Source organism: Urocampus carinirostris, chromosome 6, assembly GCF_059441175.1.
Source record: "Urocampus carinirostris isolate Australia breed hairy pipefish chromosome 6, RoL_Ucar_1.0, whole genome shotgun sequence".
NCBI lineage: Eukaryota > Metazoa > Chordata > Actinopteri > Syngnathiformes > Syngnathidae > Urocampus > Urocampus carinirostris.
The window spans coordinates 10,718,110-10,744,997 of NC_142354.1; the positions used below are offsets into that span (position 1 = coordinate 10,718,110).

The following is a 26,888-nucleotide window of genomic DNA, read 5'->3' on the forward strand; positions in this document are numbered from 1 at the left end:
ATGTTGCCAGCCCAGGAAGCGGCAAAGATCTACCACACCAACTACGTGCGCAACGCGCGGGCGGTGGGCGTCTTGTGGACCGTCTTCACCATCACCTTCTCTGTCATCGCGGTCGTGGTCTTCATTCAGCCGTACTGGATCGGGGACAGCGTCAACACGCCGCAAGCCGGGTACTTCGGACTTTTCCATTACTGCGTGGGGAACGCGCTCACTTCCGAGCTCACCTGCAAGGGAAGCGCTCTGGACTTCGGATCCATCCCGTCCGGCGCCTTCAAGACCGCCATGTTCTTTGTGGCCATTTCCACCTTGTTGGTGGTGGGCAGCATCGTCTGCTTCAGTCTCTTCTTCTTCTGCAACGCCGGGAGCGTCTACAAGATCTGCGCCTGGATGCAGCTGGCCTCCAGTCAGTTAAATAAGAAACTACCTTTAATGTTCTGTTCTGTGTTTTGGTTTCACCGAGTGGAATTTTGAGCTTCCCATTCGTTGATAAATTAGGTATTCTATGGTCTCAATGTCATGGTCCTGAAATTATTGTCCTGCATCATCTTCCTTTCATATTCTATTCAGTTAGAGCTGGTTGGCATTAGAGTATTATGTAACTGTTCGATCCAGGCACAAGTATTTTACCAGTGTCGTCTTCTATCATGTTTTGTTCAGTAAGTGTTCACGTATTGTGTTGTCTTACATGGTCTAGTCGGTTGGATCTGCTTGGGATTCAAACATTATGTAGTTGTTCGATCCATGCACAAGTATTTTGCCAGTGTCGTCTTCTATCATATTTTCTTCAGTTAGCGTTCAACATATTGTGTTGCCTTTTATGTTTTGTTCAGTTAGATCTGCTTGGCATGGCAACATTATGTAGTCGTTTGATCCACGCACGAGTATATTTCCAGTGTTATGGTGTAAGAATTAGCATCCAACAAGTCTTTTCATGCTTTATTCAGAGCCGGTTGGCGTCAGAACATATAGTACTTGTTCCACCCATGCACGAGTATGTTGCATGCGTCATATGCCTTCCATGTTTTGTTCATTTAGTTGTTCCAACTAATTACTGCATTGTCCTCCTTTCATGGTTTGTTCAGAAGAGCTTTTTGGTGTTGGATTATGTAGTTGTTCAATCCATGCGTGAGTATGTTCTCTTCGTTCTTTCATGTTTTGTTCAATTGAAGATAGTTTATGTTCAAATATATCCTGCATTTTTTTGCTTTTAGTGCCCCAATATACTTTGCTTTCTCATCTGCCTTTTTTTGTACTATTCAGTAAGGGGTAGATAGTTTTCCAATGTGTGTTCTGCGTCTTTTTTCATCTATTGTTTGGTTAGAGCTGGTACGTGTCCCAACAATCTGCATAGTCTTTCATGTTATTTGTTCAGTTACTAATGCTTTTACATATCCTGCATTTTTTTTGTTTCTAGTTAAATATTTGTGTTTATTCCAGTAACAAGTTTTCCAAAATATACTTCATTTTACATGTTTGGTATTCCAACATATCCCGCATCGTCATCTCGACATGTTTTGTTCAGTGCGAGCTAGTTTTGCGTCGTCGTGTCTCAAAATATTCTGCATTGTCTTTCGTGTTTTCCTCAGTTAGTCGTTTGGTGTTGGCGCAGTTTGTAGTTATCCAATCTACATGTGAGTATTTTCCTTGAGTCTTAAGTTCGTGTTTTGGTCAGTTAGAACTATGTAGAATTTGACCATATCCTGTATCCCATCAGTTTCATGTTTCAACATAAACTGCTTCTACTTGTTTCCAGTTAGTGTCCCAACATAATCCGTGCTGTCTCTCATTCATTCTTTTTATTTAGTGTTCCAATTATCTTGTGTCATTCTATTCATGTTTTGTTCTGTTTAGGTAAGTCACGGATAACAAATACTGTAGTTTTTTTCCACACGGCAACGATGATATGCACTTAAGCGCCTGTATTTTCCGTAAATGTCCGGCCTTGCCCCTGATGAATGGATCTTCAAAGATACCGACCCTCATTATCATAAGCGCTACAAGAATCCTTATGGAGCGAGGACGAATTCAAAGCATCGACTGACCTGAAGGTCCCGTCTCCTCACTCTTTTGCCCTCCTTTCTGTCTGGCAGGCGGCTGCATGGTGATGGGCTGCATGATCTATCCAGACGGCTGGGACTCGGAGGAGGTGAAGCGCATGTGCGGCCAGCGGACCGACAAATACACACTAGGCAACTGCACGGTGCGCTGGGCCTACATCTTGGCCATCATCAGTATCATGGACTCCCTCATTCTCGCTTTCCTGGCCTTTAGCCTCGGGAACCGGCAGGACAACCTGCTACCCGAGGACTTCCAGGTGGAGGAAAAAGGTAAAGTATTTCACTTTGGGAAGAGAGGAGAGGAATAGAGGTGGACCGATTACTGGCACAGAAATCGGTAGCTGCATTTTTGTTTATTCGACAGGCTGATTAAATAAAACAAACTGGGTTATTTAGGCTAAGATGCAGCAGTGTCTCAATCCCTCTCTCCTGCCTTCTATTTCTGATGCTACACACCCCACGCCTGCTGATTGGATAAGTGAAAGGGGGCGGAGCCACTGAAACAGGAGGAACCTTGGAGTGGAGTTAACATTGGCAGCTCTGTTTATTCCTGAGTCCCAACATGCCTGTGAATCAAAACTGCTGATAATATTGAGATTAAAAAGTGTGACCAGCTCGTTGTCTAAGGGGTAGGGCGGCCACCATGGGACTGGGAGGTCACTAGTTCGAGCCTCGGCCGAGTCCTACCCATGACTCTCAGTGACATGTGTTGCGACACATCAGTCAGGTTGAGCAAGGGGGCTGGGAATCCCCTACTCTGTAATCAATCTCCCAGAAATAGTCAAGAATGCAAGAACAAAAAAGTGTTATGACTGTTGTAGATATATAGGTACAAAAAGTCTGTGGTAGAAAAGCATGTGTGAGAGCATAAAAAGTGTAAAAAGTGTAGTTAACTTGTTTTAGGGAAACACGGAGATTAATAGATTAGCTCCTATCATAACATCAGTTCGTCAATCAAGCACGTGTGAGTTTGTGGTTGTGAGCAAAAAAAAAAGCAAGCTAAATTAGAATGTTAATCGATTAGCTCTTACCATAACATTAGTTTGTCAAACTGGCTCACATTTTTCAATTCACGAGCACTGTTGAAATTTCAATGCACTTTTTGTTTTAAATTCATTTAGGTCATGTTGGTTGGATTGACCTTTTTTACTTATTTGAGAAAAAAAAATCAGGGAGCCTTGTGTGTTTTATATGTACCGGTACATTTATACGAGTTACTGCTTTGCCTTACTTTATATCCTGCACGGTTAGTTTTTGGTTCAAGTGAAAGATTAGTCATCGTAGTTGTGTTAAAATGTAATTTTCTTTTCTGTAAAAGGTTTCAGATAGCTATGAAAGTTTTATTTGAATTTATAACAAATATTCTTTGGTTTCGTTTTCCATTATTAAGAATTTCTTACGCCAATCTGAACGCTTTTACAGGAAATGAATACCGGCTCCAAATATCAGTTTTCAGCCTCCTATTAACACTAATAACCGGTATCCGTCCCGAAAACCCCGTATTGGTCGATCCTTCGAAAAGAATGCAAAATCTAGGAGATGAACTTCTTTTCTGCCCTTTTCTTCAGATAAAGCGTAAGTCGCCTACAAACCACAACGGCTTCTGAAGATCACTGCTGCAGTGGAGGATCTCGAGAACCTGATGAAGCCTTCAAAGAAATGCTGGAAAAGTCCATGAAGAGTTGAAGTTGAAATTAATTTTTTAATGAAAGAGCAGCATCTTCTATTAAATCGTGAACCCCGTATTTCTTAACTCGTCAACAAGCATGCCCAATATATATATTTAAAATACAGTAGACCCCCGGGATACTGTGACCCCAACTTTACAATGTTTTCATTTAACGGTGTGGAACAAAATGTTCTTTCAACCCACTCTTTACAAAATTTTACCCACAATATGACATCAACACATTATTTAGCATGCCCATAAACTTTGAGCATTTATGCGTATGACGAGTTACGTTTAAGATGCCTGTCAGCTATTGGTTGATGTCGCGTCATCATAAAAATGCCAATAAGCTATTGCCTGAACTTCCTCCCACAATGCCTTTCTCTTTCATAATTCAGTTCGGAATCTTAGTAAGTCTGTGATACAAAAATGTTTTCTTTGTACTGCATTTATTCGATGTGGGTCCCAAAGGTTGCAGTGATGTTAAAAAGAGAAGCAAAAACGTATGGAAACAAAGCTTGCATTTATCAAGAAATACCAAGAAGGCACATGCATAGTTACCCTTTGCTAAGGAATGTAGCTGTAACCAATCAGGTTAATTTAGAAAAAGGAAGCAATTAAAGCAGTATATAAGCATTGATACACATTCATATTTGCAGTCTGCTGCCCCCATTTGCATCCACCCAGTAACTCCAATTTGCCAGCTCAAGTTACATCACACAGCAAATGTTAATCAAATTTCCTTTAGACGTTTTATATTAATTAATCATTTTATGTTACACACAAGTAGTACTTACTCCCTTGTTATTTTAATGTTTTTATCTGTGGTTATCTGTGCAATTTTATGTTGCAGCCCCACCTCACAGTGGAGTTTATGTTGTATCCTGGGGGTCTACTGCATTTGACTAAAAGGGAAAAAAAGACAGTTGATTAAAAAAATAACTTTAAAACAAACTTTTCAATATTGTTTTTATTTTTTTGCACAAAAATGGCTAAAGAGACTTTACATAAAAGGTGTGTGTTGCTCTACCTGTATTGTTCATTTGAGTCAAGTCCTTATCGATGCAATTGAAAAGCACCTTTGCATCTCATCAAATATTTTCGACAACCTCAAGCTTGGTTTTCTATTTTTCAGTTTCTAGTCACTCGAGTATCGTAGCGGTGGAGAGTCGATGAATGTGGTAAATGTTGCAAAGTGTAGAAAAATCAAATCCTTTCTTTTATTTGTGTACAAATGTAGAAATATTTTCACATAACTGGCTTAGTCCTTCAGTACTTTTGCAGGTTTTTAAGTACTTTGATGGCTTTTGACTACTCCAAGTTTATTTAAAAAAATGGCACCATTTCGCATCCAGTATTTGCCGCCTATACAAATTGCTGACTTGAATTGCGCTATTGTCGATCTAGAGTTCTGCGCGTACCAAAGACACAACTACAGCCCTGCAAAATGAAACAAAGACGATTTGTGTGAAGGTTACATCCTAAGGAAATGACCAGTATAAAGTCTGGGTTTTCGTGTGAGAACCTTTGCACCTACGCCAGCCACGTATGAGAAAGACACTGAGCGGCCGTGGCTCTCCTTTCAGGGACCAGGTCCAGCATGGGCTGCAAGAAGCTGCTGAAGTTGTGTGCTTCTTCTTTGGACCACTCGTACTTCTCCACCAAAACATCGAACATCCCCCAAGGCTTTAGCTTGTGAATGTGTCGCAGGTCACCTGAAGGACAAAAGATGATTCGAAAGGCATAGGGGACATTTTGCATGGAATAGACTTTTGGAATGTAGTATTCCTTAGTGACAGGGGGGACACTGCAAGCCAGGGACTGAAAAAGAACAGTCTCCAAATACAATCTGAATAATATCAGAATTTTTGGGGATCACAATCTCGTTTAAGTCAGTCATAATAGCACAAACTGGGTTCACACACCTTTTCCATGGCCAGATTCAAGCACTTTTTGAGCACTTTCAAGGCCTTTTCATTGACTAAAAGTCCCTATGTTGCTATTTGAGATGTTGCCATCTACAATATTTGTGTGTCAATGGGCTGCTGTAAACTGACGTGAATTCTGCCATTCTGCCTCAACAATGCACACACGGCTTCAACACGTTACACTTGTTCACAAAGACAGAAAAGGCTTTATAAGTGTTGGGTAATAATAGAGTTGATTACGGGGGACAAAAAATAAAATAAGTACCGAATTTTCACGACTATAAGGCACACCCCCCCAAAATAGTTTTTTGTTCTCTATTTTTCATACACCCCGCGACCCTAATGAGGATAAGCAGTACGGCTAATGAGATGAGATGAGATTTTTCATACATAAGCTGCACCGGACTTTAAGGCGCTACAGTGGGAACGTCAACACAACAGTCCGATAGATCAGTCAAACTTATTAACCCTTTAACATTCCGACGGCTCACAAAGAAACAAATGTGTGTCTCAGGCACGAACGAACAAGGTGTCTTTACAATGTCACAGACACTCAAATGCATCATTTCACATATCATTAGGTAGGTTAAACTCTTGGGATTTAAGAAATACCAACCATTTCTTAGTTTCTATTTTCTTTTTCGCTGACAACTGTGTGGACAGCAAAGTAGGAATTTCATTTTGAAGGGAAACATTGTTCTTTACTGTGCTTATTACAATAAACACTTTGAATTGAATTTAGAAATAGACTCATCACAGAAACATCAAGATCAGTCTGAAACAAAATACTGGGAAAATAAAGCCTCACCAAAGTCATTAAATTAAACGTTAGTGCAATCGCAATATAGAGACACTCGTAATGTGCAAAAACAACAAGTGCAAAACAATAACAGTAAAGGAATAACATAATAACTGTAAAATGTAAAACGTTGTAGTGGGTTTTACATAATTCACCCATGTAACCATTGTTCAGTTAGCGAGTTCCTAGGGGGACTCTTAATTCTGCAGGCTCGAGCCACTCTCGTGTTTTGGTTTGTTTTGTAAGTTTCGATTGCAAGTTTAAATGTCATTAAAGCAGCTTTTGTTGGCACCTTTGTTTGACACTCCGCCTACGACTCCAGTCTCTGCCCGCTACAACATAAACACACACCAAGTAGGACCACATCTGAATTCTTTAATGTTAAGGTCCCGTGCCAGCGCTGTTGCTTTCATTCGAATAGTTATTGTACTGACACTTCTACACTATTCAAGTGTGTCCTCTAACTGTGGCCATCTCGCTTTTATTGCCACGGGAACTTTGTTTATTCTTCCTTACTTGGCCATCGATTCATTAATGTTGAACTCTCTCGCTGCTGCTCTATTCCCGTGTTCTACTGCGTGACTGATCGCCTTGAGTTTAAACTCTGCGTTGTAAGCGTGTCTCTTAATATGAGCCATTTCAGGGTCTTTGTACAAACGCACAAATAAAAGAGAATCGTTGTTTAATATTTCCCAGTATGCACAGCGCACTTCTACGCGAAAAATGGAGTCGGTGGCTGCTTACCGTAAATTGCGAGACCTTGAAATTCAATATTGAGCCATATATAAGGCGCACCGGATTATAAGGCGCATAGTCAGCTTTTTAGAAAAAAAAAAAAAAGATTTTATGTGCGCCTTATAGTGCGGAAAATACGGTAGTTACTTTTTTTGCATTTTATTACTTATTTCTAGCACTTAAGATTTAATATTTTTCATTCATATTGTATTGTTTTACATGTTCAGGGATTTGGTGGTGGTGTTGTACCTAAAATTTGTTCCGTGTGTAAAAACTTAAAGTTGTTGTAAAGTTTTCTTTTACATTTCATATTTTTTGCAGGGATCCCCACATGACAATGTCATTATGACAAGCCACCAGAGCAGGCGTGCCGACGTCATTTTCACGCACTTATTTAACGTTTTCTTCATTAAATGCGGGGTTTATAGAGTCAGACTGCCAAGAAACATGGCAATGGCAAGAATTTCAAGCATTTTCCAGCACTTAGCCCAAAATTCAAGCATTCTCCTGACCTTGAAAACACAACATTAAAATACAAACATTTAAGGATTTCAAGCATCCGTAGGAAATTTGCAAAAGGTACAGGGAAAGTGTTCGGACCGAGTAGTGCGCTTACCTTTCTTGGTAAAAAACTCTTTCGAGTATTTGCCTGCCGTGATCAGCTTGCGAGGAACTTTGCCGAGCAGTTCGATGATCAGAGCGATGTGATCTGGAAACAAGATATGCCGTCAGGCAAATAAATTAGCCTGCAGTTAGCATGTCACACATCTGACATTATTGTTTTTAAGAAGACAGCGCAAACCTTCATCTCTTGAATAATCTTCCCCAGAGTGAGGTTCAAACAAATAGTCACCAGTTGCCAGTTCAAAGGCCTAAAAAGGGAGAAAAAGAAGAAAAGGATACCAACTTTATTTTAGAGTCATAGTGTTTGGATTCTGACAAAGGACTAATTATCTGTTATTATATTTTACTCCACTGTAATGCCAAACAACAACTATAACAACATAAAAAAAGGAAATATCCATTTTTCAGATCAACAACTGCATTAACGTTAGCCGTTAAAAAACTAAATATAACCATTAGCAGCTATCAACTGTGTCCACAATGCTATCATTGATAGTTAAGGTCAGTTACACAGCAGTGGCAGTTTAACTCTTTATTACCACTTATCCTCAGTAGGGTCGCGGGAGTGCTGGAGCCCATCCCAGCTATCTTTGGGCAGTGGACAGGGGACACCCTAAACAGGTTGCCAGCCAATTGCAGGGCACACAGAGACAGACAACTCACTCGCTCATTTACACCTAGGGACAATTTGAACCGGCCTATTAACCCGACATTCATGTTTTTGAAATGTGGGAGGAAACCGGAGTGCCCGGAGAAAACCCACACAAGCATGTGGAGAACATGCAAACTCCACACAGGAAGGTTTGAACCCATGACCTCAGAACTGTGCCGCAGACGCGCTCACCACTTCGAGCCGCCTATTCTTTAGCACAGTTATTATAATTGTTATCATATTATTGTTATTATAAAAAATAATGTATTTGGTCCCTTTAGGGAAATTTACTTTCACCGACTCACGGGAGGTACAGTCGGTGCTGCCACAGCAGTGTGTGTGCCATATGACCTATTTACAGCAAGCTTGTATTCCCATTTGAGTTGTCACCAGGACCGACCCTGCTTAGCCTCCCGAAATCAGGCACTCTCAGGGTGCTAAGCTAGAGAATAAAGTAAAGTAAGCCACACCAAAGTTATTTACTAATTTAGCTAGATGCTGCATTATTAGGATATTTTATTTTTAAAGTAGATAGATACTTTATTCATCCCCGTAGGGAAATTCACACTTCCAGCAGTATCCTTGTGTTGAAAAATAAAATATAGAATAAAGAATACAAAAATACCCAATAATATAGATATAGAGTATTTAAATAGTGCTACGGAAAATACACACTGTAATAAAAATAGGGTATATATCTATCATAAACCACATCTCAGTTTGGCTTCCTTTGTATTTTCAAATACGCACACTTGTATGCTTGTCTGTATTGTATCGCAACCGCAAGCAGAGGGCTCCCGAACCCTATCGTGTGGTGCACCATGAGTAATACAGAAATTGAACCAGCTACGGAGACTGCGCGCATACAGCTGGTGCGCCCTCTGCTTGTGAAAATACGGCAGTTTGTGGACAGGATTTTATCCGAATAAAGAATTTCCTAAATAAAAGTTAACATTGATTAATTTGAGACATTAATGCAAAGACAGTAGGATTAGCGGCTCGCGGCTATGAGCACAATGCTGGCATTAGTAAAGGTCAATCAAACTGATGCTATTTGCTAAATAGACTAGCAGCTACGTTAGCAAAAAAATGAGCTAAATCCAAGCCAGCGACTACAGGAATAAGACAAGTGCATGACCAATACATTTTTGGTGACAAGTATCCTATTTGCTAATTTGACTAGCCTCTTTTAATGGCGAAAATACCAGCCGAATCCAGGACAGATATTGTCGAAACAGAAGACAATAACAATCTTTCAATTTTTAGAGCTTGGGATCTCTTTTGAGCCCTTAGTGATTTAATATTTACAAAATGACAAACACGACTACAAACAATTCCATTTCTTCAAGCATTTTTCCCATCCTAAACAATAGATTTATTTACTACCATGCAGGCTGTGCTCCAAATGTCTGCCGGCGTGCCATAGCCAGATCCCATCAACACCTCCAGTGAGCGATACTGCCGCGTCTGGATGTCGTCCGTAAAATGTTTGTGCTGCGTGAGGCAGAAATGGATTTCTCAGTCCTGCTGAATCAAATTGGATATTAAAATGTGCAGTCTTTAGAAGACTCACCACCCAGCAGGCATTTCCAAGGTCTGCAATCTTGATCTGTAACGTGTCAGCGTTGAGAGGGTCTAAGACGTTTATTAACAAACTGCTAGATGATTCTGTTGAGGGGAACAAGATGTGGTTAGAGATAGAACTTTTTTTCCCAATCTAACAGAAAATGCAAAACATTTTCAACAGACTAAGGCTCAATCCCATTACTCTCCCACACCCGTAATTTTACCCCCTTAATCGATTTAACAATGAGAGAATGTCAAAATCCTATTCAAAACAGAGTGAGGTAGAAGAATGAAGGACAAAAAGCAGTCCGCACCCTAGCTTATCTCTAGCCATGCCACCTTGCATTATCAACCAGCTGGAAGATATTGTGGGAAGGATTATAGGAAGGAAGAATTATCGGTATCCATGTGCTGTTGTGGGACGTGACATGAGTTCCTACATTGGGTGCTGGGGAGCAAGCAAAATCACAAGAGATGCTGGAAAGGTGGTTGCAGTGAAGAAGAGGAAGAAGAACAACAAGAGTAAAAAGCAGGAATTGTCTGGTGGCATACTTTTTCCCGTAGCAAGTTTAACACTACAGTTTATCCTTGTTCTAATGGTTCAATGTTCATATTATGAAGGGAATTTATAAAACGTTTAAAAAAAGGAAAAGGAGACGCACAGAGGCTTTTTAGAGGTGGTTGCAGTGAAAATAAAGTATAAGACTGAAGCGCAACACTCATCTGGCAACATAGTCATATATTTTATATTCGAAAGTTTATCGTTGTTACCAGTTATAATGTTATTGTTAGGAATGAAATAAAGATAAAAAGAGAAAAGGACAGATGTGCATGAGGTTGCAATGAAGATGAGGAAGAATAAGACTGAAGAAGACTGAAGCGCAGTACTCGTCTTGCAGCATACTTATTTCTTTTGCAAGTTTAAGACTACCATTTTTGTTATAACCAGTTATAATGTTGCAGTTTATTACCAAGTAGTATCAAAGGTAAAAATAATAATAATAACAGTTAGCATATGTCACGCCACACGCATCTTTAAGTGATGGTGTGGTAAGCAGGAAGTAGGCACCTATTTTTGAAATTCTGAGAGGAATTGTTCTCTTGCCCTTACCAAAGAAGTGGAAGGGGGAGGAGAAAGGGTAAGTAATGGGATTGACCCTAAATGGTTGTGACATATATTGCAAGCATCTCAGCAAATTCTAATACTGTATTGCAAAGAGGATTTGTAGTGTTTTGCATATTGTAATCATATTTGACTCACCATTTTTTTCATTTGCTTCATCTGGACTTTGCGTTTTATCTTCCCCTTGCGTGTCCATGTCCTGTTCCTTTCTCTCCACTTTGATGCAATCATTCAGCTCTGAGCTGAGGGAATCAAGTTTTTGTTGCGACTCTGCGGGACCGTTGCAGCTTTCATCCTTGATGAGAATTTCGGTTTCATCTTCTTTGTTGGCGTTTTGTTGGTCCTCCACTTCTTCCTTGTTCTCATGTTGATGGTTTTCCTTTGAAGTCTCGCTCAGTGGCATTGAGGCGTTACCGTTGCAGTTGACTTCCATGTTATTTTCCTTCTTAGTTGTGTTTTTTGTGGGTACAATGGTATCTGCTTGGGTGTGCTTGACACCCAGAGATTCTGGAAGAAAATTAAATGACTATTTTAATGTACACACTACGAACTACGGCAGCACGGCGGCGCAGTGGTTAGCGCTTGTGCGGCACAGTTCATGTCATGGGAACCTGTCGTGGGTTCAAATCCAGCTCCAGACTTCCTGTGCGGAGTTTGTATGTTCTCCCCGTGCTTGCGTGGGTTTCCTCCGGGCACTCCGGTTTCCTCCCACGTTCCAAAAACATGCATTTCAGGTGAATTGGTCGGTCCAAATTGTCCCTAGGTGTGAATGAGCGAATGAGTTGTCTGTCCCTGTGTGCCCTGCGATTCAGGGTGTCCCCTGCCCACTGCCCGGAGATGGCTGGGATGGGCTCCAGCCCCCCCGCGACCCTAATGAGGATAAGCGGTACGGCTGATGAGATGAGATGAGACTACGAACTACTCTACTACTGTAATTGCTTGCTATATTGCACTTTGTACTTCGCAGCCTCAGCGAATGGTGTGTTAAAAAATATTCCGCGATTTAATATCTCCCATCGCATAGTTCTGCGAGCCATAGCAGTCAGAGAGCATTTTCTGGGACCCTGGCGGCTTTTTTCTCGTTTTGTAAGACAAAACGTGAACTGCACTCAAACGGCCACGAGCCATTATTCCTGATTGCACATTTCTGTGGGCAGGGACTGGCAGAGTGCATATTTGTCGGGTATGGCGGCTCTTTTTTTGTCGTGATTTTCACTTAAAATGATATGCGCTTGTGCAGCCACAATCCTTTCTCCCGATCCCATATTGCTGCAAGCCGGGAACACCATAAGGCATTGAAAGCGTGCAACACCGTTTTGGCTGTGATCCATTATGCACATTCAAATATTGCTGAAAGTTGGGTCTGAGAAAGCAAATCTGTGTTATGCGTGGCAGCCCTTTTTTGGTGAAGTTTCTGCTTAAAATGAAAAAAAAAACTCCTGCAGCTGCAATCCATTATCCCCAATACCATATCACAGCGAGCAAGGACTAGAAGGCACCTTTGTGGGGCCCTTCTGGCATACGAGGTTGTGGCCGCATTCCATTACCCCAGGTTGACTTTTGCTGAGGGCCGGCAGAGCACTTATTTTTCTTTTCAGGCTGCTGGAGTGCGCCATTGAGTCAGATCTAAAATGAACTGCACTGTTTTGGCTTTGATCCATTATCAGCAGTCAACTATTACTCAGATCGGAGGCCAAGAGAGCAAATTAGTGTTATTTGTAAAGGGCTCTTTTTTGCTGTTTGTTTCCTGTTCCCCCCAAAAAATAACGGCACACAAGCGTCCGCGATTCATTATCAACGGTCGATTAGTGCTGCACGTGCTGGCAGAGTGCATGTTAAACTTGGGGGTTTGGGAGAGGCTACATAAAAATGGCGGCTTAGGGCAGTCTATTTCATAGATTTTTGCAATGTGCCAGGGGTTCTGGTCCCCATTAATCATGATAAGCGAGGTATTACAGTATAATATTATCACCTGTGACAGGATCCCTCTCCTCAATTTGCACAATAGTCGACATAGAGATGGCAGCAGAGACATCAGCTGTCATCTCAGTTGTGTCCTCCTCTTTCTCGTCCTCCGCTTCCAGCGTCTCATTTACGCCCACTTCCACTTGTCCGGCCTGCTTCTTCTGCTTCTTCTTCATCCTCTTCTTTTTATTCCTTGACATTTTGCCCGTCTAGGAAAGAAAACAAAGTTAATGAGCACTCGCGATTGACTTAAGATGTATTCTGCACAGGTAATTACTTTTTTATAGGGAGGTACGATAAAAAAAAAAAAATCCTATAATAAATGAATGAAAATATACAAAAGCTACAACGGGCGTATGTAATGTTTGGCCAATCAAAGCTTTGGATGTCTTTCATAGCTGCCACCTAAGGCAAATTTATTGCAGTGATCATGTGCTAAAAGAGTATAAACTATCAAATATGTGCAGCACACTTTATATATGTCCAAGAAAAGTAACACATTGTGTCGTGACTGGCGGACTTTGTTGGGCAGTTGTCAATATTAAATAAACTCAATAATGCAGGAGTGCAAAAAAAGTTAAAAAAAAAAACAATCCTAAAAGTAAAACAAAACTGAATGCACTCCTTAAAGATTATTATGGCTGAGCTTTCCAGTGTCTCGCTGCCATTACAAGGACATAGAGAGTTATGCTATTAGTTCTATAGAAAATCAAAGTATATTATAATAAAAAACAAAAATTCCGAGCCAGTTTCTCACAGACAAAATGGATATATAGGGAGACACGAAAACGTTGTGCTACTACTCCTATATCCATCCATTATCTGCACCGCTTATCCCTAGTAGGGTCGTGGGGGGTGCTGGAGCCCATCTCGGCTGTCTTTTGGCAGTGGGCAGGGGACACCCTGAACTGGTGGCCAGCCAGTTGCAGGTCACACAGGGACAGACAACTCACTGCCTAGGGACAATTTGGACCAGCCAATTAACCTGACATGCATGTTTTTGGGAATGGGGGAGGAAACCGGAGCTCCACACGGGGAGGATACGGTAGCTCGACTAGAACCCTGAACCTCCGCACTGTGGGGCTGCGCGCTAACCACCCAGCTGCCGTGGCGCCCTACTACTCCTACAGGAACTAAAAAAATATTCAAATGGAGAATAAAAATGCTTCAGAGCTCTCTAACAAGTAGTGTTCGCTGATTGAATATGATAGCATGGTGCAAGTGACCAGCAAGCTTTTTTTTCCCAATCGAGACGATTACTGACACCACATTTGGCCTGATGGTTATCGTGCATCCCTATTTTTTTTATATACTTTTTTAATTGGAAAATGAAAAATACCGGCTTGGGTGCTGGAGCTGTATTCACTGTGGAAAGGAGAAAAATAGAAGGACGAATTACTAAAGCAAAAAGTGTGACAGAAAGATGTATTAGCAGGCTCATGCAGAGGCAGTCACTCACTTTTCATAGCCAAGATGCTAATTTACAGTGACTCACATCTAATCTGCTCCATTCCTCAAAATTACAATTTAAATAAACAAATCATCAATTTAATTGATTTGGTGGCCAATTCGAGACTGGAGGAAATCAAATGCAGCCAAAAATCCAAACAGATCAAATAACTTCATAGCACTCAGAGAAAGTATAGAAAAAGAAGAAAAAATTAACCTGCAGAACCAGAGGGCGGTGCCGCTCCAGTTTTCTGCCACTGTGACGCTTCAACAGCCATTTTCTTGATGTAGGGCTCGTTTACAGTGAGAAGAATGTTTTCTGGCTTGATGTCCGTGTGGATGATTTTGCATTTGGTGTGGAGGTAGTCTAAACCTTGAAGGACCTGCATGAAAGTGAAGACCGACTGTCATGATTTTGATATATATTAAAAAAAAAAAAAAAAGCAATCAACGATTGTTACCTGTCTAACGATGCTTTTAACACAAGGCAACGGTAAGCCTTGATAATTAGACTTGATGATCCATTTAAGTAGGTGGTATCCTAGCACCTCAAACACCATGCACACATCTGGCGAAAGGAAAGTGAAGGGCTAACAGAAGTAGACTTCTGATTTAAGTGAGTGTGTAACAGTTTACAACTAGAGCAGGGTGCATGCCCCTAGTAACAGTTGAGGTGCCTGCAAACCTGTTCTGAAAATGGCTCACCAGTACTGGTTCATTGTGATTTTTTTTAGTAAAAGGTATTTTTCGGTGGACTATTTAACCCCTATTTTTTAAACATTAACCTGGTAATAACATAGTAATAACGGTCATAACACGATCAAGTGTTATTTTACAAATTCAAATATATTCCAGTGCATGGGCTTCATGGAAAAAAATCTAAGTATTGCTAACTATTTTTAAGTAATGAAAAGAATGAGAATCTATTCATGTATAAAAAAGTATGTACAGTGGGACCTCGCTATTTCGCACTTCAACGTTCGCGGGTTCAGAGCTTCGTGGGCCTAAAAAAATGATAATAATAAAATACATTTATTAAAAAAAAATAAAAAAAATTGAAGGGGCGTCGCTACTTTGTATCCACGTTCGCGGGTTCAGAGCTTTGCACGTCTAAAAAATAATAATAATAAAATAAAATAATTTAAAAAAAAATTAAAATTAAAAAATGTAAGCATTCTTGAAGGGGCGTCGCTACTTCGTGGTTCCATGTTCGCGGGCTCAGAGCTTCGCAGGTCTAAAAAATAATAATAATAAAATAAAATAAATTTTTTTAAAAATAAAAAATTTAAGCATTTCTGAGGGGGCGTTGCTACTTATGGGCGTTGCTACTTATTGGTTCCACGTTCTGGAGGGTCGAAAGCATGACCAACTTAGGTGCCTAACTTGTTTGGGTGTTTGGGCATTTGGGTTGGCCATGGTCCAAAAACTTTTGTGTGTTTTTTGCTATTTTTGCCCTTTTATTTTCTTTGTTATTGTATGCGTTTGTCTTGCTGTCGGTCACCCCTCTTGAGGAATATGACCAAGGTAGATAGATAGCTAGCTATCTATGTAGCTCCCTTTTGATTTTTACCCGTTTACTTTTCTAGCTAACTATTCGAGCTACTTTTTTAGCTATTTAGCAAGCCATATAGGTAAGTTGGGCAGCACGGCGGCGCAGTGGTTAGCGCTTGTGCGGCAGTTCATGTCATGGGAACCTGTCGTGGGTTCAAATCCAGCTCCAGACATCCTGTGCGGAGTTTGTATGTTCTCCCCGTGCTTGCGTGGGTTTCCTCTGGGCACTCCGGTTTCCTCCCACGTTCCAAAAACATGCATTTCAGGTGAATTGGCCGGTCCAAATTGTCCCTAGGTGTGAATGAGCGAATGAGTTGTCTGTCCCTGTGTGCCCTGCGATTGGCTGGCAACCAGTTCAGGGTGTCCCCTGCCCACTGCCCGGAGATGGCTGGGATGGGCTCCAGCCCCCCCGCGACCCTAATGAGGATGAGCGGTACGGCTGATGAGATGAGATATAGGTAAGTTGCCATTTTAGAGATTTATATAAAAATGGGTGTGCCTTGCGCTAATTCGTAACAAAAAAAATACCTCTTAAGAGCTCTTGAAAAAGGTTGGAGATCCCAAAACTACGAAGCTTAATTCCATATTTTCTTGTATGAGCCTAGACAAAATTCACCTAGTAACAGGAAATTAAACCTAGTGTTAATCCTTGACAGTGACAGCAATCTATGCTGATTTGTCCGATTGCTAGCTATGTTGGTAATGCTAGCTAATTACTTCCGCTTTTAGCAGACCCAACTTACTCAATCTATGCCGATTTGTTTGCTGCCTACCTCATGTTAGTTTGCTATGGCTAACTCCATACTTTATCTGTTGTTCGTCTCCTTTAGCAAGTGGGAGAAGCTACCAAGAAGTCCAGTAAATGATTGAATTTGTCAAGCGTCTGACCCCTGAATTATGGAACTCGGCAATGTTTTCTTCCGTGACCAGCTGTGGAAGGCAAGTGACACCGAAGGACAAATCAGGACCAACTAACATTAACAAGAGCTAATAGCCCAAGCCTGCACCCAAGTGACTAGAGAAGGAAACAGTAGGAAAAAATGTGGAACTTGCCAACCATTGCATGCAAAGCAGATATTTGTGCAGTAATTGGCCATTCCGTGCTAAAAGCACCACAGGCGCAAGCTAGTTAGGCAAAATCCTCATTTGGGCTTCTGTAGTCGGAAAAGGGCGGCCAAAGATAGCTTCTTCATGTTGTGAAATATAATTATACATTTCTAAACCTAAAACCATTTTTATCACGTGGTTTCCTTATTGTTTGACTCAATACCGTTTCATTTAAATGAATCCAGTATTTTTACTCCCTTTGGGGTAGCTATATAACGCACACCAGGTCTTTAAACAAGTACACGGAAATGATAATGTTATCCAGAGGGTGTGTGGGTGTGCTGGCAGATAGCGCAGCTGCAGACTTGATGCTGTAGGGGGGGTTGGGGGGTTAGTTAAAAAGGGATGGTGCCAACACCAATGCATCAGAGCCTGTGACATCCAGCTAACTGTCGGAGGAGAATCCACAAATAGCTATGCAGAAAGAGGAGGACGAGGCTCGGGTGCTAAAACATTTGAATGTAACCAGAAAAAGTTCTAAAAGCTTTTGAAAAGATACGAGTGCCATTCATGCCAGAAATTTTGAAGTCATCAAGAAGCTGCACAACTCGCTCCCTGTTGAGATCGTCTGGGTCTGTGTTTCGCACCTGAAAAACAAATAAGACTGGTACATGAGGGATATCAGATGCAATAATAATAATATCAAGAAGTGATGATGTCCACGTTACAGATTTGAGTAGCTTGATCTCGTCCAGGGCAGTTTCGGTGTAATGTTCAGCACTTTTCACCACCTTTAAAGCGACGAAGCGCCTCTCTCTGAAAAGGGAACAGAATACATTCAATCTATGTATTTGCAATAGCAAAACAGAAATCCAGGGTTCATAAACAGTTTTCAGGGCAAAATTCAAGCACTTTGCAAGCACTTTCAAGGCCCATTTTTCCATTTCCCAATACCTTCAGTGGGAGAAATCCAACACCATAATGACAAGCCACCAGAGCAGGTGTGTCTGCGTTATTTTCACGCACTTTAAAAAAAAAAAAAAAAAAAAAAATCTTTATTGCATGGTCTATAGTCAGACTGCAAAGAAACATGGCAATGGCAACCATTTCAAGCACCCGTACAGACCCTGTGCACATGGCACTAATTTTCTGGTAAGCTTTAGAACGACAATCCCAGGGTATTTTCCAGGGATGCGCCAAATTTTCAGCACAGAGATTTTTTTGTGTGTGCAGAAAACAGATAAAAAAATTTAGTTGTGTCTGAAAGAAAAAACAATGATAAGGCTTCCAAAAGACAGATCTTGTGATTACGTCACCGCGAGCCTATATATTGGAAGCGAGTCTGCACATCGCTGATGCTTGATTTTTATTTTGTTTGTTCTGGTTAGTCGCTAGCCAGACTGCTGCTAATGTTAACATGCCAACAACACAGAACTAACCTACTAAAGGTAAACTGTTTTAATTCATAAACGCCTACTTTGCGTGTAACGTTCTTTCTTGAAGTAGATTGGCTGGCGAGTTACTTGACAATTAATCAATTTGAAATACTGGATTGGTGCTTTTCCTGCTGGGCATTTCTGCCTGACAAGCTTCCTCTGGCGCGCTTCGAATGTTGTGTGCCTTAAACACTTGGGCCTGACTGGGTTATCAGCTCGGGACCACCAGTCATCGATGTTTCGCTCCTTTAACCCCAAGACAACTACTGGTGGTGGAGCAATGGCTGGGAATTATCCCTGCCAACCGCACTGATGCCCTAGGTGTTACTTAAAGGCCCCCAGCTCCCATCTTTCCTCCGCAGCCACAACCAGAAGCTGGTTTTCACAGCTCCTTTGTTGCACTCCGGTGGTCAACCGCCTGCAAATCCCCGATCTCTGAGAAAGTGAGAGGTTTGACAAGCCCACAAAAACCCCTGCACCCCACCTCAACTGAGTATATAGTGGTCCTTCCAGTCCACCTCTCTGACCTTCGTATTTTACCCTTTTCCTCTCCTATGCAGCCTCGATTCCCTCCTCCTAAGTGACAGTTAGCTCCACCAGGAGGACCGCCTTGCTGGCTACAGACCAAAACACCATGTCTGGCCGCAATGATGTTTCAGTGATCACCCTGAAACATCTACTACTATTTACTTTAGCGAACATGCGAGTGTGACCGGTTTGTTGCATTACTGTTCGCCCACAACCACCAATTCCCTCCTACTCTAGTTTTCTTTACACATTTCTTTCTCTTGACTGTTAAAAGATCAAATGTAGTGTTACTGATTTGCCTGTCAGTTATATTTTTACATTGTACCTTTTATAGCAATTCAGTGCAAAGATCAGCATCCCACTAAATTATTTATTTAATATTTTGGCTTTCAACCAAGGGTTACACACCATCGATTTTGTCCCCAAATCTTCACTTGGGCGCACCTTAAGTTTTTACTTATCTGATATTTCTTAAATGATATTTTCTATCCAGCAATCACTTACTGGATGTCCCAAGCCAGCCACACCGTAGAAAAGTGTCCCCAGCCAAGCTTTCGGATCACATGGTATCTTCCGTTAAAAAGATCTCCAATCTTCACATGGTGATAGCCCCCTGACCAAAGAAAGACAATACATGAGCTATATTTTTTTTAGTTTTTGAGTTTTACGCTCAAATAAATGCTACGATACCTTTGCAGTAGTCACCAGGGTCTTCTTGCTCATCACTGTCAGAGCCCAGGACCTCCTCATCCTGATCTGGGGCAGGAGATTCCGCCTGGCTTGGCTTGGAACTGCCACCACTGCTCTGGGGCTCTGGTCTGAAAGAGACGGACGGATGTTGAAAAGAACATCGCAGGAAAAAAAAGGGGGAAGTGGGGTTAAAAGAGTCAAATATATTAAACCTGGCATGTACAAAATTTTTAGCAAGTGGGCCAGATTTATAAGATGAAAATGTGAACAGACTATTCTTTGAGCAGTCTTTTATAACTCTCCACAAAAAGGTTAGCAGTGCTTGGAGATCATGCGTCACTACGTCACAGCTCTCCTTTGTAGCATTTTCATTTGACTCCCGGGGCTTCTTAAGAATGAGAATTCTTTGAAAACAGCTAGTCTTATGGCAAATTAGAAAGACGGAGTTGTTTCAGATTTTAGTGAAAAGAATACTCCAATTTCTACTTGTCCTGGAAACAGAGGCCCTCTTAGTCAATCTTCCTTTTTTTATTTGCAGTCCTTATGTCGGAAATGGGGTGAGCTAAAATCCTTACAGATAGCCAAGTGCAAGGTAGCCAAAGAGCTACTACCACTATCTGCCTTTTTTGGTACAGTTTGATACTACGGGGAATATTACAGGTAGGCAACAAATTGATTGTATGACAGAGGCCACGAGCCAGTAAAAATTCGATCAGTGGCCATAAACATCCCTGGGGCGGACTTCGGACATGACTGCATTAGACCTTCAGGATACGGTGTCCCAGGCTTACGACTTTTTCACTCTATGGTGTGGAATAAGATATTTTTCAGCCCCTTTTTATAGCATTTTCCCTACTATATAACGTCAACAACAAATTATTTGATGCGCCCAAAAATGTTGCAATATTTGTGCTTATGACAAGTGACGTCTTCAAGATGCCTGTCAGCTGTTGGTCAATATTGGCTTAACTACTTCCCACAGTGCCTTTCTAGCGATTCAGTTAAGAATCTTGTGTGCAAGTCGGCGATACTGTATTTTTTGAAATGTATACATTTACTATGGCGAGTTGTCTGTCCCTGTGTGCCCTGCGATTGGCTGGCAACCAGTTCAGGGTGTCCCCTGCCCACTGCCTGATGATTGCTGGGATGGGCTCCAGCACCCCGCGACCCTACTGAGGATAAGCGGCGCAGCTAATGAGAGGAGATGAGATGAGACATTTACTATGGGTCCCAAGGCTAGCATGGGCTACTGCGCAGGCTCACATTTTGTCCAACAAGCCGCTGTAAAATTGTTATTTTTTCCTTGGTATGTCCTCGTCATTTCCAAATCCAGACTTTGCCGCGGCGTTACCAAAATAGCAGATAATACTTGTGAGAGCAACGCAGGAATTGGTGTCAGTGCAGTTTTTTCCTTTCAGCCACCCCCTAATTAATGATCTCATTGATGCCTGAGCAATACTTTGACGTTGGATAAATCTCATCTCATCTCATTAGCTGCACCGCTTATCCTAAGTAGGGTCACGGGGGTGCTGGAGCCCATCCCAGCAATCATCGGGCAGGGGACACCCTGAACTGGTTGCCAGCCAATCGCAGGGCACACAGGGACAGACAACTCGCTCGCTCATTCACACCTAGGGACAATTTGGACCGGCCAATCCACCTGAAATGCATGTCTTTGGAATGTGGAAGAGAACCGGAGTGCCCGGAGGAAACCCACGCAAGCACGGGGAGAACATACAAACTCCGCAAGGTAAGTCCGGTAGCTGGATTTGAACCCACACAGGAGGTTCCCAAGACCTTAGAACTGTGCCGCACACGCGCTAACCACTGCGCCGGCGTGCTGCCCACGTTGGATAAATATAATGTCAAATTGTAATGAATCTAAAAGTGAAAGTCCTTTTCCCCTAATGCCGTTGGACAGTCGTAAACTGACTTGGTCACGAAACATAAAAATCTACTGAAATGAGTGACCACACGCCAGTAAGAGAATCCATGGACCAAGTTCTAATATCATTAAACATTAACTACCTACTTGAGATGATGGTGGTATAGAGTACCCAAGGGTTCAGAACATTGACAACGTGATCATTAAAATAATGGTTTGTTTACCTAATATACATACACCTGGGTATAACTAACCTACTATAAAGCCATAAGGCAACAAAAATCCCAATTGCATGTTGATGAATTAAGTTCAGCAGTGAGACTTTAAAGTGACAGTGTATAATTATACTCGGGATAATTCCCATGAGCAACAACAAAAGAGTGAGTGAGTTGCACACCGGAGCATCTGAAAAGAGGAAAATACCTCAAGTAGGTCAGAGCTAGTGTAAGCGGTTAACTTTAGTGTAAAAAAGTCTAAATCAAGGAACTTAGTGAGAGTGAAGGACTGAATAAGCTTCATCCACACAGAGCAGCTAACAAAAGCAGCTAGTGGTGAGCCATAGCCTGCAGCCAAGTGGCTAACATGAGTGGCTAGAGAAGAAAACTGAGAGAAAAAAAGCACCAATCAGCAGTGTTTGTATGACTGTATATGGAGGGCAAGAGACACTGAACGACGAAGGAAGCTTTACCAACTAGGGTCAAGCCATAGCTTCCAGCCAGGTGGCTAGCATGAGTGGCTAGAGAAGGAAACACCAAATGCCTATATCATGGGACTCGGCAACATTTTCTTGCATGACAAGCTCTGGAAGGCAACTGACACTGTAGGAAGCTAGCTTTATTGACACAAAAGAGCTAACAATAACAGCTAGGGGCTAGCCTGCAGCCAAGTGGTTAACATGAGTGGCTAGAAAAGGAAACAGAAGAAGAAAGGGAATTTGCCAAACTGGTGACTGTCACACTTAAAATCATGTTTATAAGAAATTACAAGTGTTTCATTATTATTTGAATCAATAGTTTAAATTAAATGACATTTTCACCACCAGGGGTCACTATATCACACTTGTACTTTATTTGGTAACACAGGGTAAGACGACCATCAAAAACAGACAACAACTGTGCCCGAATAACCTCTTATGTGCCCGCCCTGCAATGCTGTTCGTGTCTATATATATATCTCAGATATTAAATTTAAAGCAACGCGTTTGTCATGAAACCAAATCCTTTTTTTTCGGGTAGCTCGATTAGGTAACGTGAAGGAAAACAAACAGCCAAGTGCGTGCACCGCGCTCCTTGCAGTCGAATCGTTCGTCCTGCCAACTTGCCTTTTTGTCAAATTCCTCAAACTTTCTCTGGAACATCCTTAGCGCACGCCAAGGCAATTCTTTTCAAAAGCAACAGTCGGACTACTACAAAGATGAATAACGAGATGAGAAAGTTGCTTCGAAATAGGTTTCTTTTTTTGGCCAGCATAAATGACCAAAACATGAATTTATGTGATTAAATACAAATAGTCAGCGTGAATAAAATAAATCCGCTAAGAGTCCATATTCAGAGGATATTGTCACTATTGGGGGCAGCACGGCGGCGCAGTGGTTAGCGCGTGAGCAGCACAGTTCTGAGGTAATGAGATCGAACCTCCTGTGTGGGGTTTGCATGTTCTCCCTGTGCTTGCGTGAAATTCTTCCAGGCACTCCGGTTTCCTCCCACATTCCAAAAAACATGCATGTCAGGTTAATTGGCCGGTGCGAATTGTCCCTAGGTGTGAATGAGCGAGATAATTGACTGTCCCTGTGTGCCCTGCGACTGGATGGCAACCGGTTCAGGGTGTCCCCTGCCCACTGCCCGAAGATAGCTGGGATGGGCTCAGGCACCCCCGCGACCCTACTGAGGATAAGCGGTGCAGATAATGGATGGATGTCACCATTGGGGATGACCATTTTGTTCGTTTACGTCACGCAAAAATGAAATCACAACACCCAGTTAGATGTGATTAACTGACCGCCATGTAATTCTTTGGTGGTTACAAATGATGGATACAATGTTGTCTCCCAATTAAATCTCTTTGAGTGCATACGTAAAAAAACCCTTGGTCTGTTCAAGAAGCGACTTTAAAAAAATTAAAGTTTTTTTCTTCATATTTTATACGTAGTGTCAAGACCAGCACACATAATAGACCCAATCACGTAACGTTTTCTCACACTTTTATTGAAAGAAAGAGGAAGGGCAGCGCCCGCGATCCGATGCTCGGTGGACGCGGGAAACAAGTCGCTCTCGCAATCGGATTGTGATCCGAATACGAAAGTGGATCTTCCGTCGCGGGCGATGGCGGTGTCAGAACAGGAAAAACAGCTCGATAGCCAGGACAGGAGTGCAAAAACGTGGTCGGGGTCAGAAACGAATCGTAAGCCGGGACGGGAGGGCAGACGTGGCCGGGATCAAAAACGGGTCTCAAGTCGGAGACAAACGGGAGCAAAGACAGGTTTTCAGACAGACCGACACCAGGGGGATTGACAGGACTGGATTTAAATAGGGACAGAGAGCCAATCGGAGACCGCAGCAGTTGCCGCCAAATTAGCAGGCACATGTGATTCACATCGATTATCATGACACTTAGAATGAGTAAAACTAAACGCTAACAAAAGAATGTTCAGATTGTTGCCGTCATGTGAAAAACACTGACATTTTTCTAAAAATAAAAATGAAAAAAATTGCATTCCTGGACTGTTTACATTTTTTATAGGAATTTCGATGGGCAATTCAAAAAGATGCATTTTTATTTTTTGGATTATCAAGTCAGGTCCCATTTATTTGTTTGGGCCTTAATAACCAAATGTCTCAAAAGGACTGCACAGGTAACAATGACACCATCCCCTGATCTGAAACCAACATGCTGACAAGAAAAAACTCAAAAACCTCAGCATGAGAAACGGCCTCACAAGTGGTAATCCCCCTTCCAGGATGACCAGGTTGCAATAGATTTCGCATTGGGTAACAATACACAAACAAAGTGAACATCAATAAAAGAAAACATAAGTAATAAGTGAAAAATTGTCCCAAAAAGATTGTACATGTGATAAAAATGATAATATATCCGGGGAGGGGGGGGAAAAATCTGAAATTTATATTTCACGTTTACTGCAAAAATATGTAGTTTAAAATCAAAATAGTTCTAACCAAGTAAATTTTGAATTTTTTTGGTAGATAATTTTGCAAAAAGATCATCTTAAATTAAACCACTAATTTTTTTTTTTTAAATAAACTGCATAACTAATTAGTTTTGTTGTATCTAATCTGCAACAAATTTAAACTGTCACACACAAAAAAACTCAAATCCAGCCATTAGAAATTACGACGAGTTCAAGAAAACAAAAGAGGACTGTCTCAGAAAAAAACAAATATATATAGCATTATTTTCTGTAATGCAGTAAAAGAATCAATTTTTCTGGATTCATTCATTTGAAATATTGCAAGCCTTTTATTATTGTAATCATTGAAAATCAGACAAAATATTGCAAGCCTTCTAATATTGCAGATTATGGCTTATATGTCAGGACCACAACGGAGACAGGACCCACTTGCGTTAAGTTTCCCTCAGTTTTATTGGAAGAAAGGAAAGGGTTGCACCCACGATCCGGTGATCGCTGGCCGCGGGAAGCAGTTCGCTCTGAAGGCGGAAGTGGGACTTGGGGAATGGAAAAAACGTGTCAGTAAGCCGGGGCAGGAGAGCAAAAAAAAAAAAAAAACATGGTTGGGATAAGAAACGAGTCAAAAGCCAGGAAAGGAGAGTAGACATGGTCAGGATCAATGAACGGGTCGAAACCGGGAAACAGACGGGAGCAAAAACAGGTGGGAGTCAGGGTCGAAAAAGCTTGCCTAGAGTATACTAAGGTTCGCAGACGGACTTACAACAGGTGACGGATAGACGTGGGTTTAAATAGTGACAAGGAGCCAATCAGAGTCTGAGGCAGTTGGCGCCAAAGGGGCGGGCACAGGTGCATCACATCGGTAATAATGACATTACGGCTTCCTAGTATACTTTTTGATGATATTCTCATATTTAGACATGGGATAGTGGGGTTTTCGCCTTTATCAGCAATAATAAAATCAACCACTTTATCACAATATTCTCATTTTTTTCCTGAGACAGTCAAGTCATAACTTATCTTTTTTGTGTTGCACCACACGCACGCACAAATTGACTCCCATTCAAATATGCCTGAGATAGCGAATGTCAAGGGCAAATACGCACCAAACTTCCAAGACACAAGAAAAAATAAACACCTAAGCTTATTAGAAGGAAAACAATGCAAATGCTTGTGCAGTCTGCCCCTTACCTGCAGGACGCTCGAATCCCCATGGGACGCGATGCGGGAAGGAGGGCAGGACAGGAAAGGAGAAAGGGCAGGTGATCAAAGACGCTCTCACTCCATGAGGCAAGAGTGGAAAGAATAACGATGGAGAACAAATAGTAGAATTGAGTAGAGTTGGCAGTTGGAGAGATGAGAAAGGAGAGTAAAAAAATAGAAGCGCTGGCATTGAAGGCATCGGCAGCGCTCACTCAGAGACGGTCGCGTCTTAGATCCCCCGGCGGTTTACACTCCCTCGTTTTATCTTTCTGTGACCGTGAACGCTCCTTGGCTGCTGGCAGCCTCTGGCCCCGCCCCCTGCCTGGCAGCTGGTTGGTGATTGGCCGACGCGACTCAGCACTGCAATGCAGGTGAGGGACCACATCAACGTTTTGATTTCTGCCCCCGTTTGACTCACTATCGTAGGCATTGTTATGAGAAATCGTGGGCCACAGAGGATAAAATATCAATGAGACAAAGAAAAAAAAGGCATTGCCAGATGAATTATGATGATAATAATTGAGATCATTTGTGCCAGGGGTCTCAAACACAATTGAGTTGGGGGCGCTAAAGCCAGGATCCGGGTGAGATTGGGCCAAATGGGGGTTTCCACAAAAACGGCGCTGATATAAAGGGACAGTGTTTTATATTTGTTCACTAGATTTTACTTTCAAGTATAGTGCAACCAAAAATAAGTCCAAGGTAGACGACAATTTCCAGAGACTGAAAGTGAGCAAAAAACATTTTTAACCAGCCTTTCTCAAAGAAAGACAAAGAGAAGGGAGACATATTTTTTTAAAGGAATAAAAAAATGGGAAGAAATAACAGGCAAAAAAAGA

At 41.7% G+C, this 26,888-nt stretch overlaps 2 protein-coding genes across 3 annotated transcripts in view; one reads left to right on the forward strand and one right to left on the reverse strand.

Moving 5' to 3' along the window:
• Positions 1-5,083, forward strand: LOC148363791 (LHFPL tetraspan subfamily member 5 protein-like). Its single transcript, XM_088337836.1, has 3 exons — positions 1-403; positions 2,091-2,327; positions 3,626-5,083. The coding sequence occupies exons 1-3, from the start codon at positions 1-3 to the stop codon at positions 3,634-3,636; spliced, it is 651 nt and encodes a 216-aa protein (XP_088193962.1). The 3' UTR covers positions 3,637-5,083.
• Positions 4,679-26,888, reverse strand: part of srpk1b (SRSF protein kinase 1b) — a 25,102-nt gene continuing 2,892 nt past the window's right edge. Inside the window, exons 3-17 of one of the 2 annotated variants that reach the window (XM_088337833.1) lie at positions 19,820-19,947; positions 19,634-19,742; positions 17,894-17,981; positions 17,725-17,812; positions 15,029-15,135; positions 14,785-14,950; positions 14,458-14,483; positions 13,126-13,327; positions 11,292-11,660; positions 10,038-10,132; positions 9,851-9,958; positions 7,991-8,060; positions 7,805-7,897; positions 5,264-5,441; positions 4,679-5,166 (exon numbers count right to left, since the gene is read on the reverse strand). In XM_088337833.1, the coding sequence (XP_088193959.1) occupies positions 5,130-5,166; positions 5,264-5,441; positions 7,805-7,897; positions 7,991-8,060; positions 9,851-9,958; positions 10,038-10,132; positions 11,292-11,660; positions 13,126-13,327; positions 14,458-14,483; positions 14,785-14,950; positions 15,029-15,135; positions 17,725-17,812; positions 17,894-17,981; positions 19,634-19,742; positions 19,820-19,947 (1,864 nt within the window). In that variant the 3' untranslated portion in view covers positions 4,679-5,129. Of the gene's footprint in view, positions 5,442-7,804; positions 7,898-7,990; positions 8,061-9,850; positions 9,959-10,037; positions 10,133-11,291; positions 11,661-13,125; positions 13,328-14,457; positions 14,484-14,784; positions 14,951-15,028; positions 15,136-17,724; positions 17,813-17,893; positions 17,982-19,633; positions 19,743-19,819; positions 19,948-26,888 lie in introns of both variants that reach the window. The other variant, XM_088337834.1, reaches the window with a different exon arrangement.